This window comes from Falco cherrug, chromosome 4, assembly GCF_023634085.1.
Source record: "Falco cherrug isolate bFalChe1 chromosome 4, bFalChe1.pri, whole genome shotgun sequence".
NCBI lineage: Eukaryota > Metazoa > Chordata > Aves > Falconiformes > Falconidae > Falco > Falco cherrug.
Genome location: NC_073700.1, coordinates 57,928,403 through 57,940,777, shown reverse-complemented (window position 1 = coordinate 57,940,777; position 12,375 = coordinate 57,928,403). Strand labels below are relative to the sequence as shown.

The 12,375-nt window shown below is 40.7% G+C and overlaps 1 protein-coding gene across 6 annotated transcripts in view; it reads left to right on the top strand.

Moving 5' to 3' along the window:
• Positions 1 to 12,375, top strand: part of PRKAG2 (protein kinase AMP-activated non-catalytic subunit gamma 2) — a 223,847-nt gene that overhangs the window by 148,303 nt on the left and 63,169 nt on the right. For all 6 annotated transcript variants that reach the window (XM_055708910.1, XM_055708911.1, XM_055708913.1 and 3 more), the window contains one exon: positions 3,081 to 3,295. In XM_055708910.1, the coding sequence (XP_055564885.1) occupies positions 3,081 to 3,295 (215 nt within the window). The remainder of the gene's footprint in view (positions 1 to 3,080; positions 3,296 to 12,375) is intronic.

Below are 12,375 nucleotides of genomic sequence, written 5' to 3'. Positions count from 1 at the left end.
TTAGACGGCAGTCCAATAGGATTAAAGTTATTATAAAGTTCTGTTACTCCTGAACTGATTTTGGTCTGGGGATATATTGCAGATTTTCATTCTTTTATGTGGCAGGCTTTTATAAAATCCTTTGTAGGGTTTAGGATGTTGAGCTCTATCGCAGCAGCCAAAAGTCTTTTGTTTTAATATTCATGAAAATATTTAACATTTCCTATGGGATTATTCCTTCAGTCTCAGTATTGTACAAATGTAAATAACATAGATACCACAATAATGGTATGAAGTAGGCTTTTAAATACGGAGGATTGAAAAGATTAATTACATAATTTAATCAAATGCCCTGAAAAATAATTATAATTTCCCCTCCACCTCTGTGCGGCAACTGAGTCACAGAAAAATTGAATCTCAGACGTATTAGGGTGTGCCTCAGGGTAAGTACTTTATGTTTTAAGTGCCTAGTTGAAACAAACAGTTCTAAGACTCAGAGTGCTCCCAGTAAAGTTGCTGGAGTCACAGATGCTCTTAATCCATAAAAAAAGCACACTGAGTGTGCGAGACTGGCATCCAAAAGCAGATTCACCACCAGTGAATGTTCTTATAAAATGGAAACCATGCTGTCTGTCCTGGCCGTGCTGGTACACATCTATACTGAGGTGGCAATAGTTTTCATAGGATGTAAGAGATGTTACTTCCTTGGTCTCCTTTGATCCACACCTTCCTGTGTCCTATAGATGTCCTCTGCACTTGGCAGGCCAGCCTTGCTAGGACAGTGAATATGTGGTTTCCTTAAGTCTCGTAATCGTTCTTTTGGCAGAGCTTGCTGATACTGGAAATGGTTTTGCAGACTTGCTGAATACATTAGTGCACACTGAACGCATCCCAGCAGCAAGACTTTAAGATCTAATGGCATTTCTCTCCCTTTTAGTGGTTTTACATTTGCATCAATTACAGCTACCATCTACCTCAAACCCCAGCCTGAGTGCTCAGGAAACATTTGTACATCCATAAAAACACAGAAGACGAGCATCTTCCCCACAACTGTTTATCTCAATTTCTCTGTAAGCAAAAATTGAACAGGCAAGTTAGGTGTCCTTTTAATCCTTTAGGATGTGTAACACTCTCCAGTCCCACCTCAATCAGGAGAAGCTGAGGACATTCACAATACCAGGGTTGTTCTTCTTGCCTCACCCCGTAGCATGTCACATTAAACAACATTTATATCTGCCTACAACACCCAGTCTCCACTGGACCTGTGGCTATTGCTGCTTGACTGGCAGAGCTGCAGGTCTCCTTATGAGATGAAATGGAAGTTACGGAAGGCAGCTGCAATTTTGGAAAAGGACTGAAGAGAGGGACTAAGTAGGGGGTCCTTTTTGATTCCTTTGATTGATTTTTCAACCCTTTGATTCCAGGATTTTCTCTGACAGAAATAAATACATTACATTGCACCACTAAAGCCACTACAAATAAAACACATTAGAGGCTAATTATTTTGCAGGTTTCTTGATGAGTGATTCTGTTCTTTTAAAGTTAAATCTATTCATATGTAAAAGCCATAAAGAAAGTAATTTTCAATTAAGAATGATAGCTAAAGAACAGTTACCTAAATTCCTTGTGAATTCCTTTAGTCATAAGATATCACAACTCTTCCCTGGGTATTTCAGGAGTAATAGTTTTTTCAAGTAATAGATCCCTCCCTGAGTTGTTGGATTTCTAGCCTTCTGAGTCTAGCATCTTAGTGACTAGTGAGTTTTATTCTTAGTTTCCATCAATACAAAGTTTTCTTTGAAAATGCTGCCTGTGAGGTAAAACGTGACACTGAGAGGTAATGAGTATAAAGCGAGTTGTACTAACGCACTTTGTCCTGGGTTGAAAGGAAGGACCAGTAGAGGCTGCGGGCACCACCAATGCCAAGCTTTTGAAAGGGAAAAAAAAACTTTGGTGCAAAAAACTCTGTGGAGCCTTGAAAGATGAGAAGAAAGATGAGAAACTGAGAAAATGAGCTAGACTTAACATAAAGATGTATTACCATGTTTTCAAACACTTGTTTGAATGGCTTGGAGTTTTATGCTTATTTAATGCTATCTTATCTGCTCCCTTTCATTGGACTTTAGTCCCGTCTGGACTAACTGATCATCTGCACAAATCTCTGGAAGTACAAGAAGTGAACCAAATTCAGAGATCATATAGCCCACTTAACTTAAAAATATGTTGCTCTGTTCAGCCTCATAGTTTTTTATCCATTTAAGTCTGTCCTGATTTATGCTGGCATAAGCGAGTCATCCTTTGTTTGCTGACGTACATATAGATATAACAAGAAACACAGATGTTGTAACTTGAATTTTATAATTGATTGTGGCTGTCTGCTGGTTCTTAAATGGATAACAAATATAGCTTAAATGATCTGTTTGATCACAATTCACAACTGCCCTAAGAACGTAACCAAAAATACAGCTGGGGTTGATGCACGTGTCAAATAACAACAGGATGCTCACAAGAGAAATGATCTGCTGCTGATACTGATTTTCAGCAAAATATATGAGTAATCTTTCTCCTCAAAGGCCACTGAAAACAATTCTAATTTGTATAAAGGCATTGCCAAGAGCCTTATAGAAAGCAAACCGAGGCTCATGGGAAATATGCCCTGTTCCTTTTTGCCTCTGCTCCTAATTTTATTCTAGCTGCTGGCTGTTAAATAATGAAGAAGAAGAAAAAGCAACTATTAAAACTCGAGCTGTTTGCCATGAGCTGGAGGTAATCCTGAGACTCACAGGATTAAAATTATAACAATAAAGTAATGCCAGTGTCGAGGATCATTTTAGAAATCAGCAATCAGGCAGGAGGTTAATACAACATGAACCTCCAGCGCTCTCGCCTTGCCACTGTAAATGGATCAGACAGTTCGCCCAGTTGAATGATTACAAGAGTTTTACCTGCAAGGCGGAGCAATTCCCTTTCATAAACGAGGAGGTGAGGTACCTGCTCTTAGTCTGGGGAAAGGTGATGAAAAAATACATGTTCACTGTAAAGCTGAGATTTCTGTCTGCTTTTCTTCTGAACTGATCTCTGGTAATTATTCTTGTTTACAGCCTCTGGCCTCTCCTCTTCTCCATCCACCCCAACACAAGTGACCAAGCAGCCCACGTTTCCTCTTGAATCCTATAAGCATGAGCCCGAGAGACTAGAAACACGGATTCATTGTTCTTCACCTCCGGACACAGGGCAGAGATTTTCTTTGCCTCCATCTCAAAGTGCAGCCAAGCCTCCTATCATGACACCAGCTCCCTGTGCTACCTCAAAACCAGTAAGTAAAGCATGTGTCCAGTTTTCCACTGGGAAATGTACAGGGTTGTATGTTAACTGTTTCTAGTATTGCAACCAATGGGCTAGAACCATACTGTCCATAATGTGGACACAGTGTGAGACAATGTCGTCGACTCTTTACTTCAGCCTTGTCTCAGCTTGCCCGATGTTCAGCTGATAAGGCACTAGGAACCCAAAGATGGCAGCTCCTCTTCTGGTTTACCCAAATAGCAACTCATTTTTGCATGCTTCTCAAGTGAGTTTTGATACGGCTACAGATCCCAACATACACTGCTGAGATGCCGCTTTAGAGAAGGATAATATTTTATGTAGGATTGTCTTTTCTCTCCCTTAGGGAGAGCTGATGAGAGAGCTAGCAGACAAGGAGAGCATATTGAAAAGAAATTCAGAGCGTGAGCTGCAGGAGTCCTGAGTGCCTGCTGCCTCTGGAGTCTGAGATGACTGGGACAGCTGGTGACTAACGGCACTAGTTGCTATCACACCTCCTGCCCCAGCTCTGAGCGTAGAGGAAGAAGGGCAGCACTACCGGGGTATTCATCCAGCCCTCCACATAGTAGAGTTGTCTTTGTAAGAGTGGTTTCTTCAGCTCCTGGGAATGCATGACCTCAGCAGTTCCTGGCAACATGTGAATTCCAGCCTCTGATACTCTCCACCACAACATCCGCACTGCATGACGTTGTGCCTCCTCCCCTCTCCTTTGGCCAGCCTGAGCCTCAGAGGCATCGCTCCTTTTCTTTTCTCCTCTGCCTTTTTTGCCCCTTCTTTCTTTTTTGTGTTATTTTTCTTGCATTAACTGTATCTTTCCATTCACCGTTCCCCTCCCTCATGGAACTAGCAGACTGTGATCTGTCACCAGTTAACTATCCTGCATCTCTTTCCCAGCTTTTGGGTTTTTTTATTCCCTCGGAATATGAAATCTTTGACATTTACTGTATCTAGAAATGTACAACTGCAAATGGCATAAAGGTCCATGAAGTCTGTTTCCCTGTGGAATGACTACAAGTTCTGTTTCATTCCAGTTCTTAGTTATTTTTTAAAGCAGGAAGCTTCCTCCCACTCGCCCATGGGAAAGCTGCTTGGGATCTGAGTGCACTAACACAGCATCCCAAAACCTTTCTGCCCTGGTGTCAGGTACCTCCACAGTAGCAGCAGCCATTGTTATGCTGGAAGTGTTTAGGTACTGGATCAACATTCACTTACTACTTCCAAGTCCTTCACACATCCAGTTAAACACGTGCCCTGTTTTGGGGACCCTTTCTGTAATGGTTGGGGAGTCTCTGATTTTCATTAATCCTTTTTTTTTTTTCTGTGGAGAGGTTATGATCATTTGCCTTTATGATTAATAGCCATTTTCATTCATTGTTTGTTACATCCTTTTGTACCTGTAACCAACCTTTGTTTTTCTAGATTAAGCAAGTCAAACTCTCCCTAGACTTTCTGTTCTGCTGCTATGCAGAAGTAAATAATTAAAGTAGCAAATAAAATGAAATAAATAACATGAATTTATAGTTGGGGCAGTCCAGCAGTAACTTTTCTTCAACCAACTGTCTGCTTTTTCATCTAAGTAGTAGTCTTGGGATACATAAATTATGACACTCAAAGGCTTGTAGGACACAAAAGTATTTTTGGTAGGTTTCAGTCAATCAGCCATATTATTTTCAAATTAATAAGTTTATCTGTGTTATGCAGCTACGGAGTGGTCTATTGTACCTGTTAGAATAGACATAGGGAACAACATAATCTTAGCACATTCCACTGACCAAAAGACTGAAAAGTTTGTGTTGTTCTTAGTTATTTGCTGATTCAGACAATATGAAGTTAAGCAGAATATGCCAGAATAAAGGAACAGAATTCTCAGCAAGTACTTATCAACTGTTGTGGTTGTGTATATGTACAAGAGAGAGTCTGGATGGAAACTCAGTATGTTGGACTCAATTACCTCCCGTTCAGAAGATACAGAAATACATAGGATGTATAGCGCCTGGTTATCTTGGTTTTGTACCTTCTGTACTCATTTTTATCTGAGAACAGTGAGTGTGCACGGCTGCCAGTGAATCATTAGGTTTTTTGGTTTACTTGGGAACAAATGTCAGCAGCTACAGATCTGTGAGGAACAAAGCCCTGGATGTTTAATTTTCAACATAGATGAGAGAGAGATTTGCTGAGCTCTTCCAGTAGGAGAAACTGTTAGAGGAAGGAAAGGCTGAGTTTCTGCAGAAAGGCGTGAATCTGAAGCTGATGGGTGTTCACTCAGGACTGTAGTGTCCTTCAGTCCCTGTACATGATTTACCTAGCATTCCTTTACAAATATGATGGCAGTAGACCAACATTCTTGATTTGAGTACTGTATTTCAAACATTTCATTTATCCAGAGCTGTGTGTTAATAATTACATGTTTTCACAATGCACATACCCTAAACAAATCTGTAAAAGGCAAACTCAATTTCTTGTTTACTTAGATCACCATTTCTTGGCATAACAATTCCAATGATCTTAAAACCACACTATAAATTATATGATATATGGTTTCATAGTGGCCATGCTGTTAAACGATCAGTTTAATGACAGGGAAGTTTCTGTGTTCACATCTGAAACAAGAAGCTGACTCTTATCTACAGGGCCCTGTCAACTTAAATCTTATTTACTTATTACATTGCTTAACTAACGATGATAATGTCTGAGATCCCAGAACTATTACAAATTTTTTATGATTGCTATATATATTGCAGTAGCAAAGAGGACCCAGACCCAGAATTATTATTAAAAAAACCCCTACAGAACAGCAGATAACTATAGGAAGGTGCCGTATCAGGACCTGGAACTAATCTTAGCCCATTTTTGTAATGAACTGCATTTGAAGCCAATTGTGTACTTGGTTTTTGTATGTCTGAGACTGTGGTGCAGAATGGTTAAATCTGTTCAGTCAAAGGGAAGGCATGGAGGAGAGAATAAGAATCTTAATTTCCCTAAACCTTTCATGTTTTAGTAGCACTTAGTGTCTATTCTGATGTGATATTTAAGCTATGAATTTTGGTGAGGGGAATAAAAAGTGGGAGACAACTCCTGACAGAGGGAGATCCTCCCTCAGTGAGTATCATCTCAACACAGTATACAAAGCTAAGCAATTAACCGCATGCTAAATGGATGTCTCTGATAACCACTACGGTCTGCGTTTATCCCACCTAACTTTAGAAACCTATCTGAGCCGCTTAAGTTGGGAGTATAGTAGCTCCAGTTGCCTCTGTGGGATACCGAGAGGCATTTGCAGGGGATGAATCAGCTCTTCAGTGGGCTGGAGAGCCTTTGGCGCTGGTTATAAAGGGAGTGACTCCAGGTGCTGCATTTCTGACTGAGGCACTTCTGTTAGATGTCCCAAGTGAGATGTGATGAGCCTGTGACACACCGTGGCAGCAGCTCTTACAGGCTTTCTTCTGGGTGTGGAGGTGTTCCAAGTGGTGGAGTTAGAAGGTTATAATGAGAAATTCAGCTGATAAGAGATCAAAGCTATACCAAAAGATTACTTTGTGCTGCATTAAATGGAGAAGGAGCAATTTGATTTTTCATAGTACAGTTCATGACTCTGTACTTCGGCCCTGTGTTGTTTGGACTGTGTAACCTTCAGGCAGTAAGTGGTAAATGATAACTCTTCTCTAATGTGACATTACTAGCCATGAAAGGAATGTAGAGAGGTTGCAAATTCAATAACGAACATGTTTGCCCTGTTTCCGCTTTGCCCGTATTTTAAAGTGGAATGTAGTATGCTGAGCTTGATGTGGTTGTATCCTTTCCATTTCATCCTTTCTTCTTCCACTGATGCATAAGATACTGTGAAAACAGCAGTACTCCCTGTCTCCTGCAAACACAGGCATTTTTTGTGGTACATCATTTGCTGGCCTTTATGGGTTTCCCTTTTCCCAGCATGAGAGGAGTCCAGGCCAGAGAAAGAAGATGCTAGCTCCAAACTGAGGAGTTGCCTTCGAGTTCTGTTCTGGTGAAAAACAGGGTTGGGGCTTCCTCTGCTCAGAAGTGACAATGGCAAAACATGGTTTCAAATGGTCCTTTCCCTGTGATTGTGTAGTTACCCACTGCTCTCCAAATAACTTCTGAGCCAAGAAATTTCCCAGAATGTTCTTAAAAAGAGGGATCTCAGCCAGAAGGTAGTCTGAGACTTACTCCTTTGTGTGAGCCAGTCCTGTTAAAACTGCAGATATAGCACACAGGAGGGACTGAGAGAGTCTGGTTTGGATTCATTTTACACAAACTTTGCTGCTGCAGCATCTGGAAGAGGAGAGATGTTAACGTACAGCTGGGACTCGCTTCCAGTCCTAGATACGGAGAGAGAAACAAGACTGTTTCTGCAGCTACCTGCTTGTTAAATGGTAGCACTTCCTTGCAAGGCGATTTGTGCTGTTTCTTAGCCAAAACGTAGTAAACTCAAACCCAGGGCTGTTAACTTGTTCAGCATGAAAGGCTGTTACATCACACCCTGCTGCTGGCAAGGAGCCTGGAAGCCGGGGTATGTGCAGCAGGGCCTTCAGTTTGGCTGTCTCCAAAAAGCCATGCCACCCATCAGAGCTCCATCATCTAGCTGGCTGATTAAAGAGGTTTCAATCGGAGGAAGAGAACAGAAAAGCGTTCTTTGATTCTGATGTTGTCTTAAAAAAGAAAAAAAGGCACAGGCTGGGAAAAAAAAGGAATTCAGTCTGCAAATGTACAAGAGCTCCCTATTTCAGCATTCATGTGGTTTAAGGCAATATATTAAGAGTGCCAAGACATTACTGTGATTCAGCTTTGATTTACACCACAGTAAACTGATCACAGAAATTAAAGCCAGAAGGGCTGTCATTTACCAGTGAAGAAAGCTCTTGCAGTGGTGGTGTGTCCAGACTAGTTTTAAGTGCTTTAATACCAGCACTCCTTTGGGGAGATGATAGTGTTCTCTAATAGATCCTATGGGCTGTAACAAGCTATCATTGTTCAAATATTTCTCTTTACTGGAACTGTTGCTGTCCACCTGAAAGTATGTTTAATTTAAAAATGTTATATACTTGTCCAACAGTTGGCATGTAACTAACTAGTTGCAATCCTAATGAAGGAATAACTTTTTTATGAACTATGTAATGATTGCACACAATATTAATGGGAAAATCTTTTGAGCCCACCTGATTTGATTTCAGTGTCCTTTGACAGAGCATCACAGTAGCTCCACTGAATTGAATGTAGGTTCACAGAAGAATTATTTAATATGGTTGGCAAGTCTATAGTAAGATTCAGTAGGACATGAAGAACAAATGAACCAGTAAACTGACTTGCAACTGAACATTCAATAGAAAATAGAAAGCTTCAGCTATACCACACGACTTCTTTTTAATTACAGCTCCCATTTAATTAATATTCTGTTTTCCCAGTTCACCCTCTCCCTATTAGTCTTATCTTTTACATCACATTTGGTATCGCCTTCCCCTTTTAGTATTTAGCATATGCAACAAACATCTTGCTATCCATTTTCTACTGGTCATTTTTCTGTTTTTTTTAAAGCTACTTACTTCGTTTAGAAGAAAAAATGTCCAGCCACAACCTCCTGAAACACTGGTTTCCTAATGTATTTGTATTCTGGTTGCGGTGTTCAAATTCACAGCAATCAATCTTAGGATGCAGAGAAATTGTACTGCACAAAGATTATTTTTTCTGCCCTAAGGAAATGCGTGTCTGTGTCAGTTTGTGGCTTTTTCTGCAGCCACAGAGATAATTTAATCAACTATCTGTGGATTTACTCAGTGGAGGATTTATTTTAAGGGCATGGAATCCTACAATTCCCATTCCTCCTTGTCCTGGATCAAAAGGAGAAGGCTGGGTGGAAAGGATGAAAAGCCAGAATGCTGAGTCCACTCAATTCCCAGCTGCTTTGACAGCTCTCATAAGGCTGTAAGTAGCTAAGGCAATTAAAACTAGAGCATCTATGAGTCTTTTTTAAGATACACATTAGTATCAAAATCATGACCCCAGCATCCTGTAGACAGAGTTAGTGGCTTAAAGCTAAGTTACTTTTATCACCCTAAGTCCTGCACTATGCATGGTATAAAAAGGCTAAACCTAAGGAACTGGCCTCGTGTCTATATAAATAGATCTCTTTTGAGTAACATGATTTAAGAGGGTGCTTTAAGACTGACAGCCTGGTTTTACCCATTGAACTGATTTCTCATGGCACAATTTATGTCTGATTTTCAGACTTGTTAATTTAACAAGCACACTGTTATTTTGCTAGAAAATGGGAACTTTTCGTAACAGTAAGCTCTGTCAGCAATTAGAAGCTGGATACATACTCTCTGATTTAATGTAAAGTTGCAGGTTAATATAGGGTCACTGACAGTTTCTTACTAGCTATATCTGGGCAATTTTGGAACACAAAACGTTGTGTCCATCTAGGCTGTTCATTCACAAAGCAGTAGGGATTAAGTCGCAGAGTTTTGAACCTTTCTGTTGCACTATGCCGGCTCGTGTGTTGGACTACAGGGAAAATACAGCTAAGAATAAGCAAAAAGCGCCTATGGAAGGGAATGCTATGAATTCCTTGCCGTCTACATCTCCCTTAGCCTGGTTTTGTCTATATTTTATTTTTAGATACACAGTCTTTAATGGCCAACAGAGCTTTAAAGTATGTAAAAAGCTGGTCGTTACCAAAAGGATATGGACAACATAAAGCAGTGATACTCCTTTGTTACTTCCTCACAACATTCTCCAGTCCCTTCCTCTGACTGGATGAACTGTTGAAGCTGGGAAAAATAAAGAGGATGTCACAAACAACATTCACTTCTGTATGGCTTCTTCCCCCCAGCTTTCGTATTTTATAGTGTCACTACCTGCTTGTGCGTGAGGAAATCTATACAGCTCTTAAAAATACAGCTTGCATCTGTGTTTTCTTCTTTTAAGATTACAATCAAGCAAGTTGGGCCATTTGAAAGTCAGCTGCATGGGCTGCTGACTCAGAAGAGGACTAGATACCATCTTGGCAGCAGCTTAGAAAAATGTTTCCATTGTGCTGGTGAAATGAATGCAAAATATTTATTCTTTGAGCTTGTTCACAACAGCGCTCTTAGCTGGAACTGAGGGCGGGGCCATGTGGAAGACATTTGTAGGAGGACAGTAATGATTTGTACCGTGCCCAAGGTGTGCATAATCTTATTTTATGATTAACAAAGGGCAAGGCTTCTACCATATGGGGCTTATAAGCTGAAGTGTAAACCGGTCAAGTAATCAACAGAGACTAAAAGAGAAAAGGTAGAATATCAGCAAAAGAAGGGGAGGGGGCAAAATTCGAGAAGGGAGGTTCTAATTCAGTCTTTCTTCATGTGTAAGGTTACAGTAAATTGCCAGTGATAAGGTTAATACCTTAGACTTTCAAAATTTTTATCTATCATACTTTTTCACTTAGAATTGCATGAGCCAGGGCATCCACAGTATGTAGACAGTCTTCTTCCTCGTACCTCGGAACAAAAAGTTACTAACTGCTATTTTGTGGTACATGAGCACATATGATTCAAGTAGAAAAAATAAACGTGATTCTTGCCCTGAGGACCGTATTGTCCAAGAGCCTGATCTAGCAAAACAGGGCAAGCAGATTCTAAAACGGTAAGAAAGCATTGGCTTAAACAGGATTGCTCCTAAGCACTACTTCTGGCATACGCTTGCAGAACAGATTTGAAGTTTAGCCATAACATAGCTAGCAATGACAGAAGGCACTGGAGAAGGGTAACCTGAAGGTTACAGCACTGTGTTTGGTTGGGGTTGCTATGTATTTATGTTGCTGAATCTCAGGTGCTGTTTTGTTTTGGTGAATGTCAATGTGATGATGGCCTCGATCCAGGAAAGCACTTAATGTGTGGTTAATTTTAAGCATTTTGGTAGCCCCGTTGGACTCAACAGTACTAGAGCACTTAAAGCGATGTGCATGCTAAGCCACTGCTGGATCGGGGTCTTTGTACAATGTTATTCTATTAAAACACAAATGACTAGCACAAGTGCTGAAGATGAGAAAGGAAGCTGATGGACAGACAGAGGATGGAAAAAAAATAAGAGTTGGGGAAAACATTAAAGGTTCAGAAAAGACTAAGCAAGGGAAAGAGCTTGGGCAGCAGAAGAGAAGAGAGTTCCTGGTGACAATGGAAAATAGCTAATCACTGAGTGGCAGGGAGAGCAGCAGCTGCAAGATCCCTATCTGCCTGCTGTTGTGTGTTTGGCCTTTCAGGCTTTGGCTGTTGGGATTGTATTTACTTGGAAACATTTGTGGTGTGTACTAGGTCAGGATCCAGCTCCTTACAGAAATGCAAACAGCTATTGACGAACACATGACTTCTGGAAGAAGACAACAAATTCCTCTCCTACCCCTTTCCCTTAAGCACGCTGATAATGACCGTGCACGAGTACATCCCAACAGACCTGTTGCACGCAGGGGCAGGATGCTGTCAAAGCTGATTTCTTAGGAAGCACTGCAAGGAAGAGTTTCCATGGAAAGTGCACAACTTTCTTTCCTGGAATATGTCTTCAGAAAAAGGCAACAAGATGCCACCGAGCATGGCTATGGTACAAAAGGACACAACACAAACTGGTCACCAAGTAGTTTCTTCCATCATCCAAGATCTTACGGGTACAGAGGTTACATTTTGAAGAAAAGGATGCCTTCCTTAGCCTTCCTTCTTTTTCTCATGGTCCAAAGCATTTGGATGTTGCTGTTTTAGAGAAGAAATCTTGGAATTCAACAGCGTTTCTGTTGCAGAGTCAGTAAGGAAAACAAGAGTTTTAAAAGAATGAAAATATAGTGCCAGTAGCTGGGGATGCTTTGGAGATCAGAGCGAGCTGGCTACCTGACTAAACTATCTGCCCTGTCAGAGATCACTTGTGCAGCTCTAAGTCACTTGGTCTCCCAGTGCCTCAGTTTCCCATCTGTAAAAAAAACAACTGGGTTACACTCCTTCAAGTCAAAGAGATGTTATGATGATAAATACATTAAAAAGTTCTACAGAAGTCAGATATTTTTGAACAAGAGCTGCAAGTGACTTAAGA